At 43.5% G+C, this 17952-nt stretch overlaps 1 protein-coding gene across 1 annotated transcript in view; it reads right to left on the bottom strand.

The window, feature by feature from the left end:
• The window catches only part of LOC136590992 (epidermal growth factor receptor-like), a 213838-nt gene that overhangs the window by 14423 nt on the left and 181463 nt on the right, over positions 1-17952 (bottom strand). The window contains exons 17-20 of the mRNA XM_066588457.1: positions 13130-13271; positions 11209-11331; positions 8391-8489; positions 233-418 (exon numbers count right to left, since the gene is read on the bottom strand). Coding sequence (XP_066444554.1) covers positions 233-418; positions 8391-8489; positions 11209-11331; positions 13130-13271 — 550 coding nt within the window. The remainder of the gene's footprint in view (positions 1-232; positions 419-8390; positions 8490-11208; positions 11332-13129; positions 13272-17952) is intronic.

The following is a 17952-nucleotide window of genomic DNA, read 5'->3' as shown; positions in this document are numbered from 1 at the left end:
GTTGATCCAGGGATTAGTCTGATTGCCATTAGGGAGTCGGGAAGGAATTTTCCCCCAAAAGGGCTAATTAGCTCCTGCCTCTTGGGGTTTTTTGCCTTCCTCTGGATCAACAAAACAGGAGGATAAACAGGCTGAACTAGATGGACATTGTCTTCATTCGGCCTTATATACTATGTTACATGTAAATTTCCTTTAAGACAAGCCATGTTGGAAAAGTATTCGTCTACTTTACCTTAGCAATCTGCACACACCAGTTGAGAAGATGTCTTGAGCCAATATTGTCTTTATGTTCGCGAACATAGTCAAGAAGACACCCGTAGGGCATAAGTTGTGTGATCAACTGGACAGTGGAGGTTAGGCAAATACCCAGCAGACGGCACACATGAGGATTATCCACACTGGCCATGACGTAGGCTTCCTAGAAAGAAGATACATTACACAGTTCAGAACATTTGGCAATCATATTTCATCTGCAAAGTGAAGCTATATGTGTAAAGATCACAGCTCAGAAACCTTGAGGTCAACTTTTTGAGCATCCTATCTTGATGATGCACGCAAGGATGGACTAAATAAATTGTTTAAAAACGAAAGGTTGTAACCTCCTCTCCATTTCTTCTAGTAGGATATGTAAACAAAAAAGAAATAGATGAGACTGTTTAACAAGTATACTTGAGTCTATCAGACTGTAATCCTAAATGTGAATGTGGTGCCACTGATCTCTGGGCAATTGTCCCATAGTCATGAATTGTTTGCATAACACACAGACATCTGTGAAGCTCCAGGCAGGGCTGGCACCAAGATACATTCCTAACAAAAATCCTCCAGCTCTTGCTTCCGTGTGTGCAACATTGTATCTGTGCACTATAGCTAATTATTATTTCATGAAATCCCTTATAATTTACACCTTATACAATAGGATTTTTCATGGCAACAGCTGATGTATTGTAATACAGTGTTATAGTTTGTGGTTAATGGACTCAAGTTCAGCTCTTCCGCAATCCCCTAATGGTCCTATTACTGGACTGAATTGGGCCCAAACGTTCCTCTGAACACTCGTTCGCCCAACAACTGGGCCGTGTAAAAGGATCGAGGATTAGTCAACAAATGAGTGAATGTTTTTTGGATGGCTGATTGTTCAGTTTCAGCAAACATAAAACAACATGCTGATCGGCTGTGTATCTTCCCATGGAAATAGAGAGATGAATAGCCGCTCATTGCATCTGGCCACAAATTTGACTCATATAAAATAACCTTTATTTAATATATATCTTAGCTTAATGCGGTGAGGTTTGTTATGAAAAAAACTCAGGCCTCATGTGGATGCATTATGTAACCCAACGCTATGCCTCATACTCACCATCACCATAGCATCTACAGGGTGGGCCACGAAAATGTAGCCCAGCACCACACTTTTATGAAAGCCGTATAAAATAAAAACTTTGTTGTCTATAGCAACCAATCACAGCACAGCTTTCATTTCTGATACTACACTGTTATTGTTTGCTGTGGGCAACAAAGATTTGCTTTTAGATGGCCTTCATAAGAGTGCGGGGCCAGCTAATTTTCCATGGCCACCCTGTACAAGAAACTTCATTGGAATATTGTTTACCGGGAAATATTTTAATTAGATGCACTAAGAAGAAAAGAAAACCCTACAAAGTCTTTAAAAAAATTCCACTAGTGTCTACAAAAGTAGAGCTACTAGGGCAACACACAAAAGGACCTCCAAGTTGGTTTGCCATGAGGATTTCGTGAATTTGTAATAGCTGATGTTTTTGTATTATAACTATTATTCCTAATTCCACTGAATCCTTTTCCTGAGCCTTGAGATATATATGACCTGGGACTGCCTTTCTACTAGTTCTGGTAGTATATAAATTATAGATGGATATAATATGTGTAAACTATTAAATCGGGTGTTATTCCTTTAGTAGATGGATCGAGAAAAGTAACCTTTGTTGGAACCTTTAAACATGCGTTGATAAAGTTCATTGTAAAAAACTTTGACACGCATAAAGCGAGTCAAAGAGTGACGTAATTACGTCAATTTGATCATTCCTAGGTAGCGGGATCCCTGCCCAAACACACTAATTGAACGGTATGCACCGGTAATTGCACAGTGTCTGGTAAGCCAGCCTTTTAAATGTCTGTATAAATTGATCGTGTTAAAATGTGCTTTTGAGCTTGAAAAAGGCGACAAGTAAGTCGCAGAAACGCGTAGCTCAGATCAACGTATGTATTATGTGTTAAATAAATTGATTAAGTAAAATTAATCAATCGATTATTTTCCTGCTTTTCCCGTGAGCGCAAGGATTGTTTTTCTTTTTCCTAATGATATGTAACGAGCCCCAATAATTTTTGGATGCTACTCGTAATAAATGCTGTGCGGCTCTCTACGGATAAGGGATATAGCTTCATATACGCCTTCTAGGATTCCGGTGCCGGTGAGATCCATGTTTCCAGCTTGGTCTCACCTGAGCACCCGGTGAGTAATTGCCTTACTTCACCACGTTTGATATTGTTTGATTTTTTTTCTCTGGCGCTCTCCTCTCATAATTCTTTAGTTCTTGCATAATGTTTTTACAAGGCATCACCAAAGTTAATATATATATATATTATTTATAGTACACAGTTGCAAAAAAAAGCAAGTGAAACGTGTGAAAGTTCACAGTTGCTTTGTCCATTAAAAAAAGGCGCACAAAGGCTGATTACTAACAAATTGGTTCTTCTCAAGGAAGACTGGTTAGTGCAAACTATACCTCAATGCAAACAACTAACAGAAGATGTGTTATAGAAATGCATGAAACTTGAAAAGGTTACAAAAGCAATCAATATTCTCGATAAAAGGCATGAATAGTGCAGTGACCTGGAAGTGGGGCACTACAGAATAAAAACATTTAATTGCAAATCAAGAGCAACTGTGCTCACTACAGATCTTTTAGCAAAGGGTAGTGTTCCTGGATTTTGTTTAATAAGAAGATGGAGTCAGGATAGGGAACTAAATAGTTAATGTAACTTAGTAATTTCATTGTAAAATAATGGACAAAGGACCTGGGATGATGTCATAGAGCATGCAACCAAAGTTGAGGGGCGGAGCTAACTACAGCTAAGCTGACGTGAGTTACCTGAAGAGGAGGGGAATTTCCTTCTCCTGATATGTGTTGCAGTTAGAAAATGTAACAGTGTGAGGAGGCGGAAGTGAGTTCAGTCAGTGCAGAGACAGCAAGGGAGAAGGAGGGGGTAGAATGCCAGGCTGCTGGCAGCCAGGAGAAGCTGTGTCACAAGTTTCCCCTCCTCTCTGTCCTGTAGTTTGCTGACAACTTCAGAAACACTGTATGCAGCAAATAAATCATCCACTATGCTAAGAAAAGCCTGCTGTTCTCTTCAAAATCTGTCGTCATTTCAACCCTTGCAGTCGTACCTTTCTTCCATGCTTGCAACAAACAGTCAGAGTATTGCAGACTGCAGAGAATCTTCATAGGACTAAGGAGTACTGAAGAATGTTAGCTCATGTTTCAGGCGGCAAATAACTGTTAGTTGGGATGAAAAATGTTTTGTTTTCAGTCATCGTCAGTCTCTCTCTATAGCTCAGGTGTTGCCTCCCCAGGGCTGTGTATATGCAAGTTTTACTGTTTTAATATTACTGCGGACTGCCGTATTCCAAAAGTAAATGGTGTGCCTGCAGTTCACTTACATACGTGTGTTAGTCTTATTTTGCTACCAAGATCTTTTAATCCAGGCACTGGCATCATGCTCACCTAATTCCATTAGTCAGCCATATCCTGTGTTCACCTTCATCTGTGCGCAAGTTTACATAGAGAGCGGTGCACTCATAACCGCCATGACACGGCTACTCAGCCACCTCTTAGAAACCACTCAGAGTGTGCAGGCCTCTACCCAATTTTCAGTAAAAAAAATTAGACACGAAAACCCCCCATGTGCATGTAGCCTAAGGACACGTGCACACGGACGTTTTTTCTGTCTGATTTTCAGACTGAAAAATTGGTTAGAAAATCAGACAGAATTAGGACCTATTCACTTGAATGGATGTATCCACACAGGGTTTTTTTCAACTTGTCTGATAATCTTAGTAAAAAAAAAAACCATAGCATGTGCTATTCTTGTTTGATTTTTTGGATGAGAATAGCACATGTCCATGTGAACTGTTCAGCACATCGGACAGCACACAAACGGGATGTCCAAGTGCTGTCCAATGCGAGTTACGCCTGAGCATCTCAGGCGCAACTTTTAAAACACCTGTGTGCAAGTGCCCTACGTGTAATCTATGGACATTCAAGCTTCTTTCTGTATAAAGCTGGACAATAACCCTGATAGAAGAATCTTGTGGTGGACATTTACTTTAAATCTAATATAAACCTGTTATTATATGAACAGTACAAGCTTTCCTGTCTCTGTAAAATCTAATACTAGCCATTTCCTGCGGCTCTAACTCAGGCGTTAGTGAATTAATTTCGGAGCCAACATAAGCTGGCAAAAGCATGCTAGCAGAAAGTTTCCTTCAAGTTTTGCTGTTGCAAGAGGTATTGTAGTAGCCTAGGGGATATGAATGCTGGGAAATACATGTGAACGTGTATAAAACCTGCCCAAAACACTTGAAACTTTGCAGACATCTACTGCTTATATTTGAACTGTTACAGACAGTCAGGGCAGATTTCCAAGTTGCCATATTAACTCTTAGAATACAGTTCTAGACAGTTGCAAAACTTGGACAGCAGATAACAATGAAACTTAAGAGTGCTTTTACATGGGAACATGCAAGATGCCAGACAAGTCGTCCCAGTAATAGTGGTTCCTGTGCTTTTACATGGGAAGATTATTACTAGTGAATGGAGGCAGGGTACTCATTTTACCAACCACAGAAGGATAGAAGGCTGAGTCACACTTGAGCCAGCTACCTGAACCATGCGGGAATTGAACTCCCAACTTTGAGGTTGAGCAAGAGCTTAGGACTGCTTTTTTGCTGCCTTAGCACTCTGTGCCACACAAGACATATATTAGGAGAAGTACTAAGGGTGCACCGTGTAGTCATAGCTGGGCCCCATTATATACTACCGTAGGAGAATTAAGTATCTTGACCCGTTTGGCACTCCAGAAATGAGTATATGAATTAGAGGCATTGTATATGCATGCAGCTCTCTCCGTTGTAGTTTATAGGACTTATGAAATTTCAGGCTATTACCTCGACGTCCATCATCTACAATGGAGAGATTGTTGATGGGGGGGGGGGGAGATGTGACCCTCATTCTCTTGATAGGTGGAAGTCCTGCAGGTGGAACTTCAATTTATTATTGCAAATACTTAGGATATATCAAAGATGTCTCAGATGGCCTTGCTGCCCCTTGGAAGTGCTCAGTATGGCAACATGGCTCTCAGACCACAAAAAGTTGTGCACCCCAGGTGTAATACATGTACGTGTCTGGTCCTGCAGAGCAAGAGATGTTGTGAAGCAACTATGTGCACTGACTAAGAGTTAAGGGCCCCAAAGACAATCCAGCCAGGAATCCGCCCCAAAAAAGTATCTGAAAATGGGGTTTGTAAATCAAGAACAAATCCTAGCATAATACAACCTGGTAAGGTAGGAAACTCTCTATATAAAACTTAAGTTACCCCTTCATTTACTCCTGTTCCAAATGCTCCCCCAGAGCTTGTACATTGGTGGAAATACCACATTTTGTCTATCTTGAGGCTTGCAGGATCCTGGCGCACAAAGCAAGAACATACGCCATCCACATTTTGTTCTATTCTCTTGAAAACAGGGAAGACAGCTAAAGGTTATTGGCAGATGTTCCAACTATGTGTCAGTGCTGAGCTCTTGGTAAATACAGGAAATGTTGGTGGATTCTTAGGAAAAAAATATTATTTGGAAGGGAAGTGTATCTAAACCAGATACAGAGAAAGGCAGTCTAAGAAGTAAGGAAAATGGATGGTAGATTACAAGTTTAGAATTAATACATTTTAATCAGAGATGAGCGAGCACGCTTAGTAAAGGCATACTCATCTGAGCAAATGCGGGGGTGAGCAGGTGGGAGCAGGGGCCGCCCCCCCCATTTGCTCAGATGACGATGCTCGCTCGAGTATCTGCCTTTACCGAGCGTGCTCACTCATCTCTAATTTTAATGTCTGTTGGTCCATAGGATGGGGAGACATGTCGGATTCTCTACAGAAAGACGCTCTTCGTAGTCACTCTTTGCTCCGGTCCTTTAAGTCTTTCTGTCTGTTCCATTTTTAGAAATATTCAGTAAAACACTGTAAGGTGCACAAGCTGTAAAAAGTCTACATATTACGGGTTTTTTTCACACATGGTCATCATGCGTAGTTATAATCTTGTCATAGTTAGGCTGGTTTCACATGGGCTCTGCTCGCGATGCGACAATGTGAAGCCCATGCTTTCCAATGGGTTCCTTCACATTAACAATGTTTTGTAGGCTGCTACATTGCAAGGAAAAAAAAATTGCGGGTCGCTAAATATTGCTGTAATTTGCGATGTTTTGTAGCCCATGTCTCCCTATGGAGCCTTCCTTTCTGCTGCATCGCGCGAAAACGCGGTTTTTGTGAGGTGCAATGCAACTTTTACAGTTGGAAATCCTACTGTAAAAGCCCTAAAATAAGCCCTAGCTGCATTTATAAAAATCTTCACAGCTGCTGTTCATTCCGCTGCGTGTTCTCTGCAGGTCCCCGGCACTTGCTTGTAGTTTTCTCTCAGTCCTTCCTTTTCAGAGGTTCAAATTCCCTATCTCCACTAAAGCTCTTTAGGTATAGTAAAGCTACAATATCCACGATGCGCTGGCACCCCCTAAAGTATCCACCAAGTTGAAACTACGGATTTAACAAAGGGTCTTTCTTTCTCCATATAATTGTGTAGCATGGTTACATATTACATGGACGGATGCCATCAAGCCTTCCACTTAAAACACAACGTTTGCAACTTCTTCAACCTTTGCAGATTTCCAGAAACTAGAACAAACTGAGTTTTGTTTCCAACTGTTTACCTTGGAGATGCTGAAGGTACATTGTGATCTAATAAAGCTATGCTCGGTATTTGGTCACAATCTGCTGTAAAATGCCCTTCGTTAAAAAAATAAAACAGCCTACGGGAATTGTGATCACCAAGAGCTACAGGGTGGGAAATAAGAGCTGTTTAATTTGTCACCAAACCAGATTTTTCATGAGCTCAGTTTTAATGTGTTGCTATTTAGAAGGGTTTTTCATGTAACACATTGCCATACCACCAATGATACTGCTAGTTAGTGTTGTGTGAGGTAAAGAAAACAGCAAGCAGCGCTCCTTTGTGAACATTTGTGGGAAAAGATGTCAATGCAACCTGGAATCCACCGGTAGAGCCTAGTCAAGAAAAACTTTCAAAGACAGCATTCTGGGTGCACTAAAAAATCTCCTTTATTCCTCCATTAGGGCTCTTTCCCACGAGCGCATATCGGCCCGACATTTTCATGGCCGGCCGATATGCGCTGTGATCTGATGCATTGGATTCCAATGCATCAGATCACATGGGCATATTTCTGAGACGTAAAAATGCCCGGCAAAGCCAATATAGCGTTGGGCGTTTTTACGTCGGGCCCAAAAGACAGTCCTGGAACTATCTTTTGGGTCGGAATACGTCGGCCGCTGCTTGGGCTCTAATAGGAGCCCATAGCCGCGACAGTAGGTGGAAGGGAGTTTAGCGGCGTGGCTGCTAAACTCCCTCCCTCTGTTCTACTCCCCTCCGTGCAGGCTCACCTCTCATTATTCCCTGCTCATTCTGTGCAATGGGAGGGGGTGTAACGGGGGCAGAGCTAAGCGCTGATCCGCCCCCTTCCTCCTATTGATGGCTATGGACAAGGGGTGAGACATGGGAGGAGCTAAGCAACCGCCCCTTGTCCATAGCCATCAATGGGAGGACTGGCGCTTAGCTCTGCCCCGTTCCACCCCCTCCCATTGTACAGAACGAGCGGAGAGGAACGAGAGGTGAGCCTGCAATGGGGAGAGAGATAAAATTGGAGATGGCCTGGTGAGCTCGGCGCATTTGCGCCGGGCTCACCAGGCCATCTAAACTGGTGCACAGACGTTTGATTTGTGCGCCTGTTTACCAGATTTTCCTCTCCCTATGTAGCGTATATCGGCCGGCCGTGAAAACGGTGGCTGATATGCGCTCGTGGGAATAAAGCCTAATAGAGAAGTAAAGCTGATTTTTTTTAATGCACTAAGGATGCTGTCATTGAATGTTTTCCTAGTTAGTGTTGACTGTCATGCATAGAATGTAAAGCAGATCTCAATAACCTTCTGGAGACTGAGCAAAAACTGAAATTTGCCACAACATGTAATATTTGGAGAATGACCAAATAATTGATTCCAATTGGTAAATTGATACTCACATCTAATATCTCCTTGTTGGCTTTAGGTGATGTGGCCTCTCGTAACTCTTTGATAGCAACTGGAATTTTGATGCCCTCACCCTCTGGAATCCAAAGACCCTAAGTACACAGATGAAATTAATTAGTAAAAAATGGATAATTATGAAACACTTCAACACGTATACTTGTATTAACCCTTTCCAATCCAATTTGTATCCTGGTTTTCCTAGGGGGCTTACTCTTTCTGCTGTTATACAACGGCGCTATATGCTGGCTAAAGCCAGTACTGCATGAGGTGATACGTTGGATAGGCTTCTACAGCAGAGAGGCTGGCAATATACAGTAAGAGAACCCCGACGGGCGTTTTCCAACATCAGAGCTGTAGAGCCTTAAATCATAATGTCTTCAGACGTCAGACAGTGGATTGGAAAGGGTTAATCAGAGGTTCTCCTTCTAGGTGCATTTAGCATTTCCATGTTAACCCCTTAAGGATGCGGTCCTTTTTTTTTTTCTTTCATTTTTTGTTTAAACTCTCCACTTTCAAAAAAATCATAGCTGCTTTTTTTCTTTCGGTGTAGCTGCATGAGGGCCTGATTTTTGTGAGATGAGTTGTATTTTTCGATGGTACTATTTAATGTACCATAATGCACTGAAAGTGGGGTGAAACAGAAAAAAAACCAAAATTCTGCCAACTTTGTGTGGGGTTTTGCTGTCACGGTTTACAGACTGCTGCAAAAATAACACCTTTTTGGGGTGTGTGTGATTGTTTGATAAATGGCGTTGTGTATTTTTTCTGACAAAATTCATGGTGTGGGAAAAGTAATGCATTACTTGATACATCACACATTTACAGATGTGGCAGTACCAAATGTGTTTGTGAGTTTTTCTTTTGTTTTGATTTTTATTATAAATATGGGAAAATAATCTTTTTTTTACTTTTAATATCCTTCTTCTACAGTAGTTTAAAAACATTTTTTTTACTTATTCCTACTTTTCTTTTTAGTCCCCATAGAGGACTTGAATTTGCTATAGTTTGATTGCTTATACCATATTCTGAAATACTTCAGTATTGCAGTATATGATATATCTGCAGGCATTCTATTAAGACAGGCTACAGGCCAGTCCTAATATTCAGAAATACAGGGCAACCCTGGGGGCCTTCAGAAGGCCCCGGGCTACCATGACACCCTAACAGCACCTCACCCTTCTCATCCTGAGGGACTATATGAGAGTAAGGAATGCTGATCGTGGCATTTAAATGCCACTGTCAGAATTGACAGCGTCATTTAAAGGGTTAATAACCAAAACCATTGTGAATGCAGATTGTGGCTGTTGTGACCTGTTAAAGACCGGTTACACCGGCCGTGTATAGAGCAGGATCGGCTCATGACCCCGCTTTGTACAAGCCCTGCACACCCATGACGTACATATACATCCTGGGGTGCTAAGCGGTTAATAAAGTGAAGAGGTTTTATGAGTGAAGATGATTTCTTACACATATTTGCAATAAACACTCACTTGTGTACTGGGACAATTGGCTACTAAGATATTGGAGGTTGCTATTGTACAATGCTCATAAGATTGTATCAATCCGTTATTAACCTTCACTAACACAGGATCCCAATAGATTACATTACTGCATACCAAAATCTGAAACAATGTAGAATGAACCTCTTGTGCTCAAAATTCAGAGGCAGCGTCACCCACGACACAAGCGCCTGCGTATATGTTTTGTAACATGTCAGTTCTGCTTCTCTATAAGAAACCTCATTATGGAATACTATCCAAGAATGGTTGAATAGATACATTAAAAATATCTGAAATTGTATGTGTCCTCGGATACGTCAGTGATTGGTCAGTGGAAGAACAAGAGCAGATAACAATGACAAGGCTTTTATATACTGCGAGGAAACTGATAGCACAACACTTGGTGGATGAGGCGGACTCACCATAAGGGACAAAGTGAACAGATTGCTACCATGGGAAAACCGAGATATCCTAAATGAAAAACGGGCCATAAATACTATAAAATATGGCTAAAATGGCTAAGTACTCCTGGGTTAGCACTGCTGAATCTGCTTAGTAATATCCCAGTTGGTTGAGGTGGAGAGTTCAGGGTAGATTGCGAATTGTGTAAATACTTGTAGGGTATTAATACCACTGCTTTTGTTTCTTCTATAATATCCTGTATTAACCCTTTCCAATCCACTGTCTGATGTCTGAAGGCATTCTGATTGAAGGCTGCACAGCTCCGATGTCAGAAGACGTCTGGCAGGGTATTCTACTGTATATTACTGGCGGCTCTGTTGTCGGGGGTCTCTTCAGCATTTCCCATACCGCAGTACTGGCTCTAGCCAATAGATGGCGCCATTATAAAATGGCAGAAAGAGAAAGCCCCCTAGGAAACCCTGAATCCAAAATTGGATTGCAAAGGGTTAATATATAATACTGACATCTAGATAGAGATAACAGATAGGACACAGTATGACTGCCCTCATTTCTGTCGACTACAGGAACAAAGAAGTGGAACAAAGAAACGACCAAAGAAGAAAAGGGGGCATCTAAAAGAACAGTGCAGTTTGGGAATAGTGAGAGGTGGGAGCCAATTGCCTCCTACGAGGGAGATAAACCGCTTGTGATGGACTTTGAGACTCAGTAAAGGCTTGGTGGCTGTAGATGGTCTACAAGACATATATACGGGAGACGTGGAGGAGGAGGGGATATTTTGCGGAATTATGTTTGTTTGTTTAAAAATAACAAAATGCATCCAATAAAAAAATTATTTAACAAAAAAAAATATTTGAAATGGTTGAAAAATGATCATTTCTATCCATCATACCTGATATACGGTACCAAATGCACCAGACCCCAGGACCTTTATCTTCTTGAATTCAGTTTCTTTCAAGATTCGAAGAAGTGCTTGGTTTGGAGCTTCACCACTGGGGGTAACAGGTTCCACAAGCTACAATGAAACACAGCATTATTCTAATACCGCTACATTATATAACCTCCCCGCAGCAAAATCTGACTGCAGTAATTAAGGGTTACTCTATTGTAACAATTGTATGACAAAAAAAAATCTAATATTTGTGAATCCTTGTAAGGGTACTTTGGTACTGGATGAGCTGTCACAGATGCCTACCAGGTCGCCCCAGTGATAACTCATCCTGTGCTTTTACACAGGAGCGATCATCGGTAGTGAATGGAGGCTGGGTGGACTGGGGATCATTCTGGCCTGCCAGCCTCTATTCACAGTAAACAGGCAGTCGTTGATGGATGAACGAACGATGAATATACGAACCAATCCATTGTTCAGTTTTATGCATGCACAAACTGAATGGCAAATGAAAAGCGAACGGATTCTGGTTGGTCATTCAGGCATTTACACTGAACGATGATCAGGTAGATTCCGGTTGAATCCAGGAATCTGAACGATTTATCGGCTCGTGTAAAAGGGCCCTAAAATAATCCCGAAAACACAGATGTAAAGTGGATGAACCAAATGACAATGATATTATAATAGTTGCCCGCTTCCCGACAAATGTTGCTCAGTGATATATTCTACACCATTACCGCACAATAGCGCTCCTCCAGAAGGAGGTAAACCACTTTTATAGTGCCATCTATTGGTGTGCTAGGAGAGCTATTTTTCATACTTTTTCCTAAGGGTCACTGCACCAAAGGCCTCATGTCCACGGGTGGGTTTGATTTGTAGAAGATCCGCAAATCAAACTGCCTATAGGATACATGGGCGTCTGCAAATGCACTAAAGCAGGTGGATTTGATATGCTGACCTTTCGGTCTGGAAAACAAATCGCAGCACGCTCCATTTCAGTGAGGATCTCACACAGAAAACTTTCATTGAAGTCAATAGAAGCCATCCGATCTGCAGCCCGTTAGTAATTCTATTGCGGACGGGGTGCAGATACTGCGGGAAAGCATGCGTCCACAGTTAAGAAAGAAGATCTGGACAGGATGCAGAAGACCCACACAGGGTGGGATTCTGCTGCGGGCTCCCGCATGTGGAATCCGACCCGCCCGTGGATATGAGGCCTGTTGTACAGTGCACAGCGCTAGAATTAGGGCCTACAGCTCTCTCCCAAATAATCAATAGCTCATAAAGATATCACATCCCCTACCACCTAAAATAACAAGGTAATCGTGCAGAATTGGAACGGACATTCATCGCCTATTCACAGGATAGGGGATAACTTTATGATCAGTGGGGGTCTCCTCCTGTGTCCCAGTCCTGCTCACTGCAGGCTTTCTGCACCCCCTGCAGTGAGGTGTATTGTGTCGGACTACTGGAGACAGCTGAAGTAAAAGTGCTCAGCAATTTCCGTCAGCCCCACTGAAATTAATGGAGTGGTGCCTGTGCATGCTCGGCCATTGCTCCATGCAATGCGAAGTCACTGTGGGTGGGAGAAGACAGGAACATGGAACCCCATTCTCAGGATCAATGGGGGCCTCAGTGGTGAGACCCCCACCTATCATAAAGTTATCTCCTATCCCCTAGGGAATAACACGAGATTGTGGAATATACGCTATCATCATTAAGCATAAAGAAACTAGACAACTGTAAATTTGATAGACAAAAGACTGAGCTTAAAGGATGTTTGATGGGACATAAGTAGGTAATTTAATACTAATGTAATATGCATAAACATTTCTTTGTTTTTAGTATTATATGTATATTATTTGTAATGGCCCATATCCCTTCTGTATATATTGCACTTTCATATAATCAATGATGTCCTCACCTCTCGTTCTTGCAATAACCTACGAAGAGTGCGCTTTCTGTTAATGCGATTTCTTCGAATAAAGAAAAATGCAACCAGTGCGAACACAACGGCAGCCAGGATGCCTCCAACAACGCCAGCAGCAATGTATGCCACTTTGGAGCTGAAAAGGAGAACATATGAAGTTATTAAATAAGTACAACACATTGTCACCAATCCTCTATAGTCGATCTCACATTGTGCCAAACTACATATAGAGCGCGGTGCCTCCAGAAGCCACCCCATGCAGGCCTTGATGGCGGCATCATGAACCATCGGGTTATCTCATAGTGAAGCACAGAGATCAGTGGATCATGGAGACTGTGGAGGGATAAGGAATAGACCCTTGGAGATTCACATTAATATTATTAAATATAGCAATATATTTTTTGTTATAGTAACATGGAGAAACTATTATGTCTACTACTATCACTATGTAGGTATTGTGGAAATCTAGTAGCAAAACACTGCTGTGGAGATTACAAAGGGAAGAGAGAATCCTTCCAATGCAGTAGATACTGACAGCTGGCTGAGAGCAGAACAAATAATATGAAACCCAATATAGTTTAAAGGGAAAAGCAGATTACAATTTGTACTTGCTGGGGGTTAATTCATGTGTCTATATCTACTCCCTCAAATAATAGGAGTCCCCATACTTTCCGAAGTGTTAGACGCCTTTTAGAATGTTCAAATACGGTATATTTCGCCGAGTAGGAAAATCCGACACAATTTTTGCATGAGAGCCAAACAAAGATTGTCTACCACATCAATCAGTGTGCGGCTCCAGTTCAGGCATTGTCGGGTTCACTGCTAAACGGCTCTGAAGAGAACAGAGAACTTTTACAAATAGGAACACAATGAGCTCCTGCAAATAGTCAATCATGATCAGATATGAGCCGAGCTGCTGGTTCACATTATTATTGTACAATGAAATAACTCTGGCTGTTAGTTTGGAGATATCTGCGTTTCCAAAGATCCCCCTCATTGCCTTTACTGGACTGTAGTGTGCTTTGGCATCCCATCAATATTCAGAAACAATGGAAAGTCACGTACCCGGGTATGAAGTGCAGCATACTTAGCAAAAAGTAAATGACCCAGCAAAAATGACGGGTACAATCATCAATTTATTTTGATTCCTTAAAATCCACAACAAGATTCTCGATACTTTCCGGATGCTTTTGGCTCTTGGTCATAGTGTCACTACGGAAACGCTTAAAGCGTAATTGCATTTTCCGGCGACTATTCACAATATTCTACCATGTGTATATAGATGGGAAATACCACAATTTCTGGTCATTATATGACTTTCATCTTTCATTTTCCACTAGTCTTCTCCTAAACAGACTGTATCTCCAATTTTCAGTCTTCCCTGAGCTTTTGGATGGAGACTAGCTGCTATGATGTGTTCTATGCACTGCACATAGAGAAAACAGCAGATTCTGCTCTATAGCAAACCGTCACAAGTAACAGTATCATGGAGGAAATTATACAGATGTCCTACACAGTGTTGTAGATCTGATTTTAGTAGCTGTAACACAGTAAACCACTTACTGTTAGCAGCAGCACAGCTGAGTCTCTCCTCCTCTACAATGGAAGAGAAGAAAATGAAACCATGACAGTCTATTAGGTGCAAAAAAATCCAACGTAGTTTTTTTTATTACTGCATCTACAGTCAAAAATGGAGCAATGAAAGACTACTTTGGAGATTTTTTGCACCCGATATGCTATCACGGTTTCTTTTTCTTCTCTTAGATGCGAGCTCTGTGGATTCTAGTTTTTAGTGATTATTAGAGATGAGCGAGCGTACTCGTCCGAGCTTGATACTCATTCGAGTATTAGGGTACTCGAGATGCTCGTTACTCAAGACGAGCACCACGAGGTGTTCAAGTCACTTTCATTTTCTTCCCAGAAAATTTTGCGCCGTTTTCTGGCCAATAGTAACACAGGGAAGGCATTACAATTTCCTCCTGTGAAGTTCCAGCCCTATCCCACCCCCCTGCAGTGAGTGGCTGGGGAGATCAGATGCCACCCGAGTATATAAACTGGGCCCGCCCGCGGCTAGCCACAGATGCACCCTGAGAGACATTAGGGAAAGTGCCGTCTTGCTGTAGCTGCTATAGGGAGAGTGTTAGGCTGTTATTCTTCGTCTTCAAGAACCCCAACGGTCCTTCTTAGGTCCACATCTGACCGTGTGCAGTACTGTTGAGGCTGCTTTTAGCAGTTTTGCAAATTGTTTTTTTTTGTATATCGGGCGTGGAGACCATAGCGTCCTCAGTCTGCAGTCATTTTACTGAGTATAGGGGCAGTACTGGTGAGGCAGGGACAGTGGTACAGGGAAAGAGGTATACTGGCTATATAGGCAGTGGGCTTTTTCAAAAAAATTGGGAAAAAATACTATATTTGGGCTGCCTGTGACCATCTTCAGTTTACTGCGTGTCCGCTGGGGGTAGTAGTCGCTAATTAATACCCAGCCTTGCGCATAATTTTGTTCTGGCTGCACAGTGCTTTCAATAACCACAGTCATCCTCCAACAGGGAAATCCATATACAGGCTATATAGGCAGTGGGCTTTTTCCCCAGAATTGGGAAAAAATACAATATTTGGGCTGCCTGTGACCGTCTTCAGTTTACTGCGTGTCTGCTGGGGGTAGTAGTCGCTAATTAATACCCAGCCTTGCGCATAATTTTGTTCTGGCTGCACTGTGCTTTCAATAACCACAGTCATCCTCCAACAGGGAAATCCATATACAGGCTATATAGGCAGTGGGCTTTTTCCCCAAATTTGGGAAAAAATACTATATTTGGGCTGCGTGTGACCGTCTTCAGTTTACTGCGTGTCTGCTGGGGGTAGTAGTCACTAATTAATACCCAGCTAAGCGTTACAGCAGGCTTGCGCATAATTGTTTCCTGGCTCTGCTGTGTCCGTTACATGATCGCAGTCATCCTGCCAGAGGGAAAGAGTATACATATATACGCTGCATACGGTGTCTGTCTGGTTTTTCACCTCACCATTTTAAAAAATTGAAGCAAAATACTTAAGGCCTACCACTGGCCTTTGGCCACTTGACTGGTTCTGCGCTGTGAATTTCAGTAGCTCAGTCATACGCACCTAGGTCTCACTACAGGCTTGCGCATAATTGTTTCCTGGCTCTGCTGTGCGCTCCGTAAGCGAAGTCAGCCTCCAACCACAGGCCAATAAGCGGCACATTTAATTACAGCGTTCTGTTTCTGCTCTACTCGTAATACACCATGCTGAGGGGTAGGGGTAGGCCTAGAGGACGTGGACGCGGGCGAGGACGCGGAGGCCCAAGTCAGGGTGTGGGCACAGGCCGAGCTCCTGGTCAAGGTGTATCACAGCCGACTGCTGCGGGATTAGGAGAGAGGCAAGTTTCTGGGGTCCCCAGATTCATCTCACAATTAATGGGTCCACGCGGTAGACCTTTATTAGAAACTGAGCAGTGTGAGCAGGTCCTGTCGTGGATGGCAGAAAGTGCATCCAGCAATCTATTGACCACCCAGTCTTCTACGCCGTCCACAGCTGCAACTCTGAATCCTCTGGCTGCTGCTCCTCCTTCCTCCCAGCCTCCTCACTCCATGAAAATGACACATTCTGAGGAGCAGGCAGACTCCCAGGAACTGTTCTCGGGCCCCTGCCCAGATTGGGCAGCAATGGTTCCTCTCCCACCGGAGGAGTTTGTCGTGACAGATGCCCAACCTTTGGAAAGTTCCCTGGGTCCGGGGGATGAGGCTGGGTACTTTCGGCAACTGTCTCAAGAGCTTTCAGTGGGTGAGGAGGACGATGACGATGAGACACAGTTGTCTATCAGTGAGGTAGTAGTAAGGGCAGTAAGTCCCAGGGAGGAGCGCACAGAGGATTCGGAGGAAGAGCCGCTGGACGATGAGGTGACTGACTACAACTGGTGTGATAAGCCAACTGAGGACCGGTCTTCAGAGGGGGAGGCAATTGTAGCCGCAGCACAGGTTGGAAGAGGCAGTGGGGTGGCCAGGGGTAGAGGCAGGGCCAGACCGAATAATCCACCAACTGTTTCCCAAAGCGCCCCCTCACGCCATGCCACCCTGCAGAGGCCGAGGTGCTCAAAGGTGTGGCAGTTTTTCACTGAGCGTGCAGACAACCGACAAACTGTGGTGTGCAAGGTTTGTCGCGCCAAGATCAGTCGGGGAGCCACCACCAACAGCCTCACCACCACCAGCATGCGCAGGCATATGATGGCCAAGCACCCCACAAGGTGGGACGAAGGCCGTTCACCGCCTCCGGTTTGCACCACTGCCTCTCCCCCTGTGCCCCAACCTGCCACTGAGATCCAAACCCCCTCTCAGGACACAGGCACGACCATCTCCCGGCCTGCACCCACACCCTCACCTCCGCTGTCCTCGGCCCCATCCAGCAATGTCTCTCAGCGCAGCGTCCAGCCGTCGCTAGCGCAACTGTTTGAGCGCAAGCGCAAGTACGCCGCCACGCACCCTCACGCTCAAGCGTTAAACGTGCACATAGCCAGATTGATCAGCCTGGAGATGCTGCCGTATAGGCTTGTGGAACGGAGGCTTTCAAAAACATGATGGTGGCGGCGGCCCCGCGCTACTCGGTTCCCAGTCGCCACTACTTTTCCCGATGTGCCGTCCCAGCCCTGCACGACCACGTCTCCCGCAACATTGTACACGCCCTCACCAACGCGGTTACTGGCAAGGTCCACTTAACAACGGACACGTGGACAAGCACAGGCGGGCAGGGCCACTATATCTCCCTGACGGCACATTGGGTGAATTTAGTGGAGGCTGGGACCGAGT

This window comes from Eleutherodactylus coqui, unplaced genomic scaffold (assembly GCF_035609145.1).
Source record: "Eleutherodactylus coqui strain aEleCoq1 unplaced genomic scaffold, aEleCoq1.hap1 HAP1_SCAFFOLD_26, whole genome shotgun sequence".
Classification (NCBI taxonomy): Eukaryota; Metazoa; Chordata; class Amphibia; order Anura; family Eleutherodactylidae; genus Eleutherodactylus; species Eleutherodactylus coqui.
This window is presented reverse-complemented; position numbering and strand designations above follow the sequence as displayed.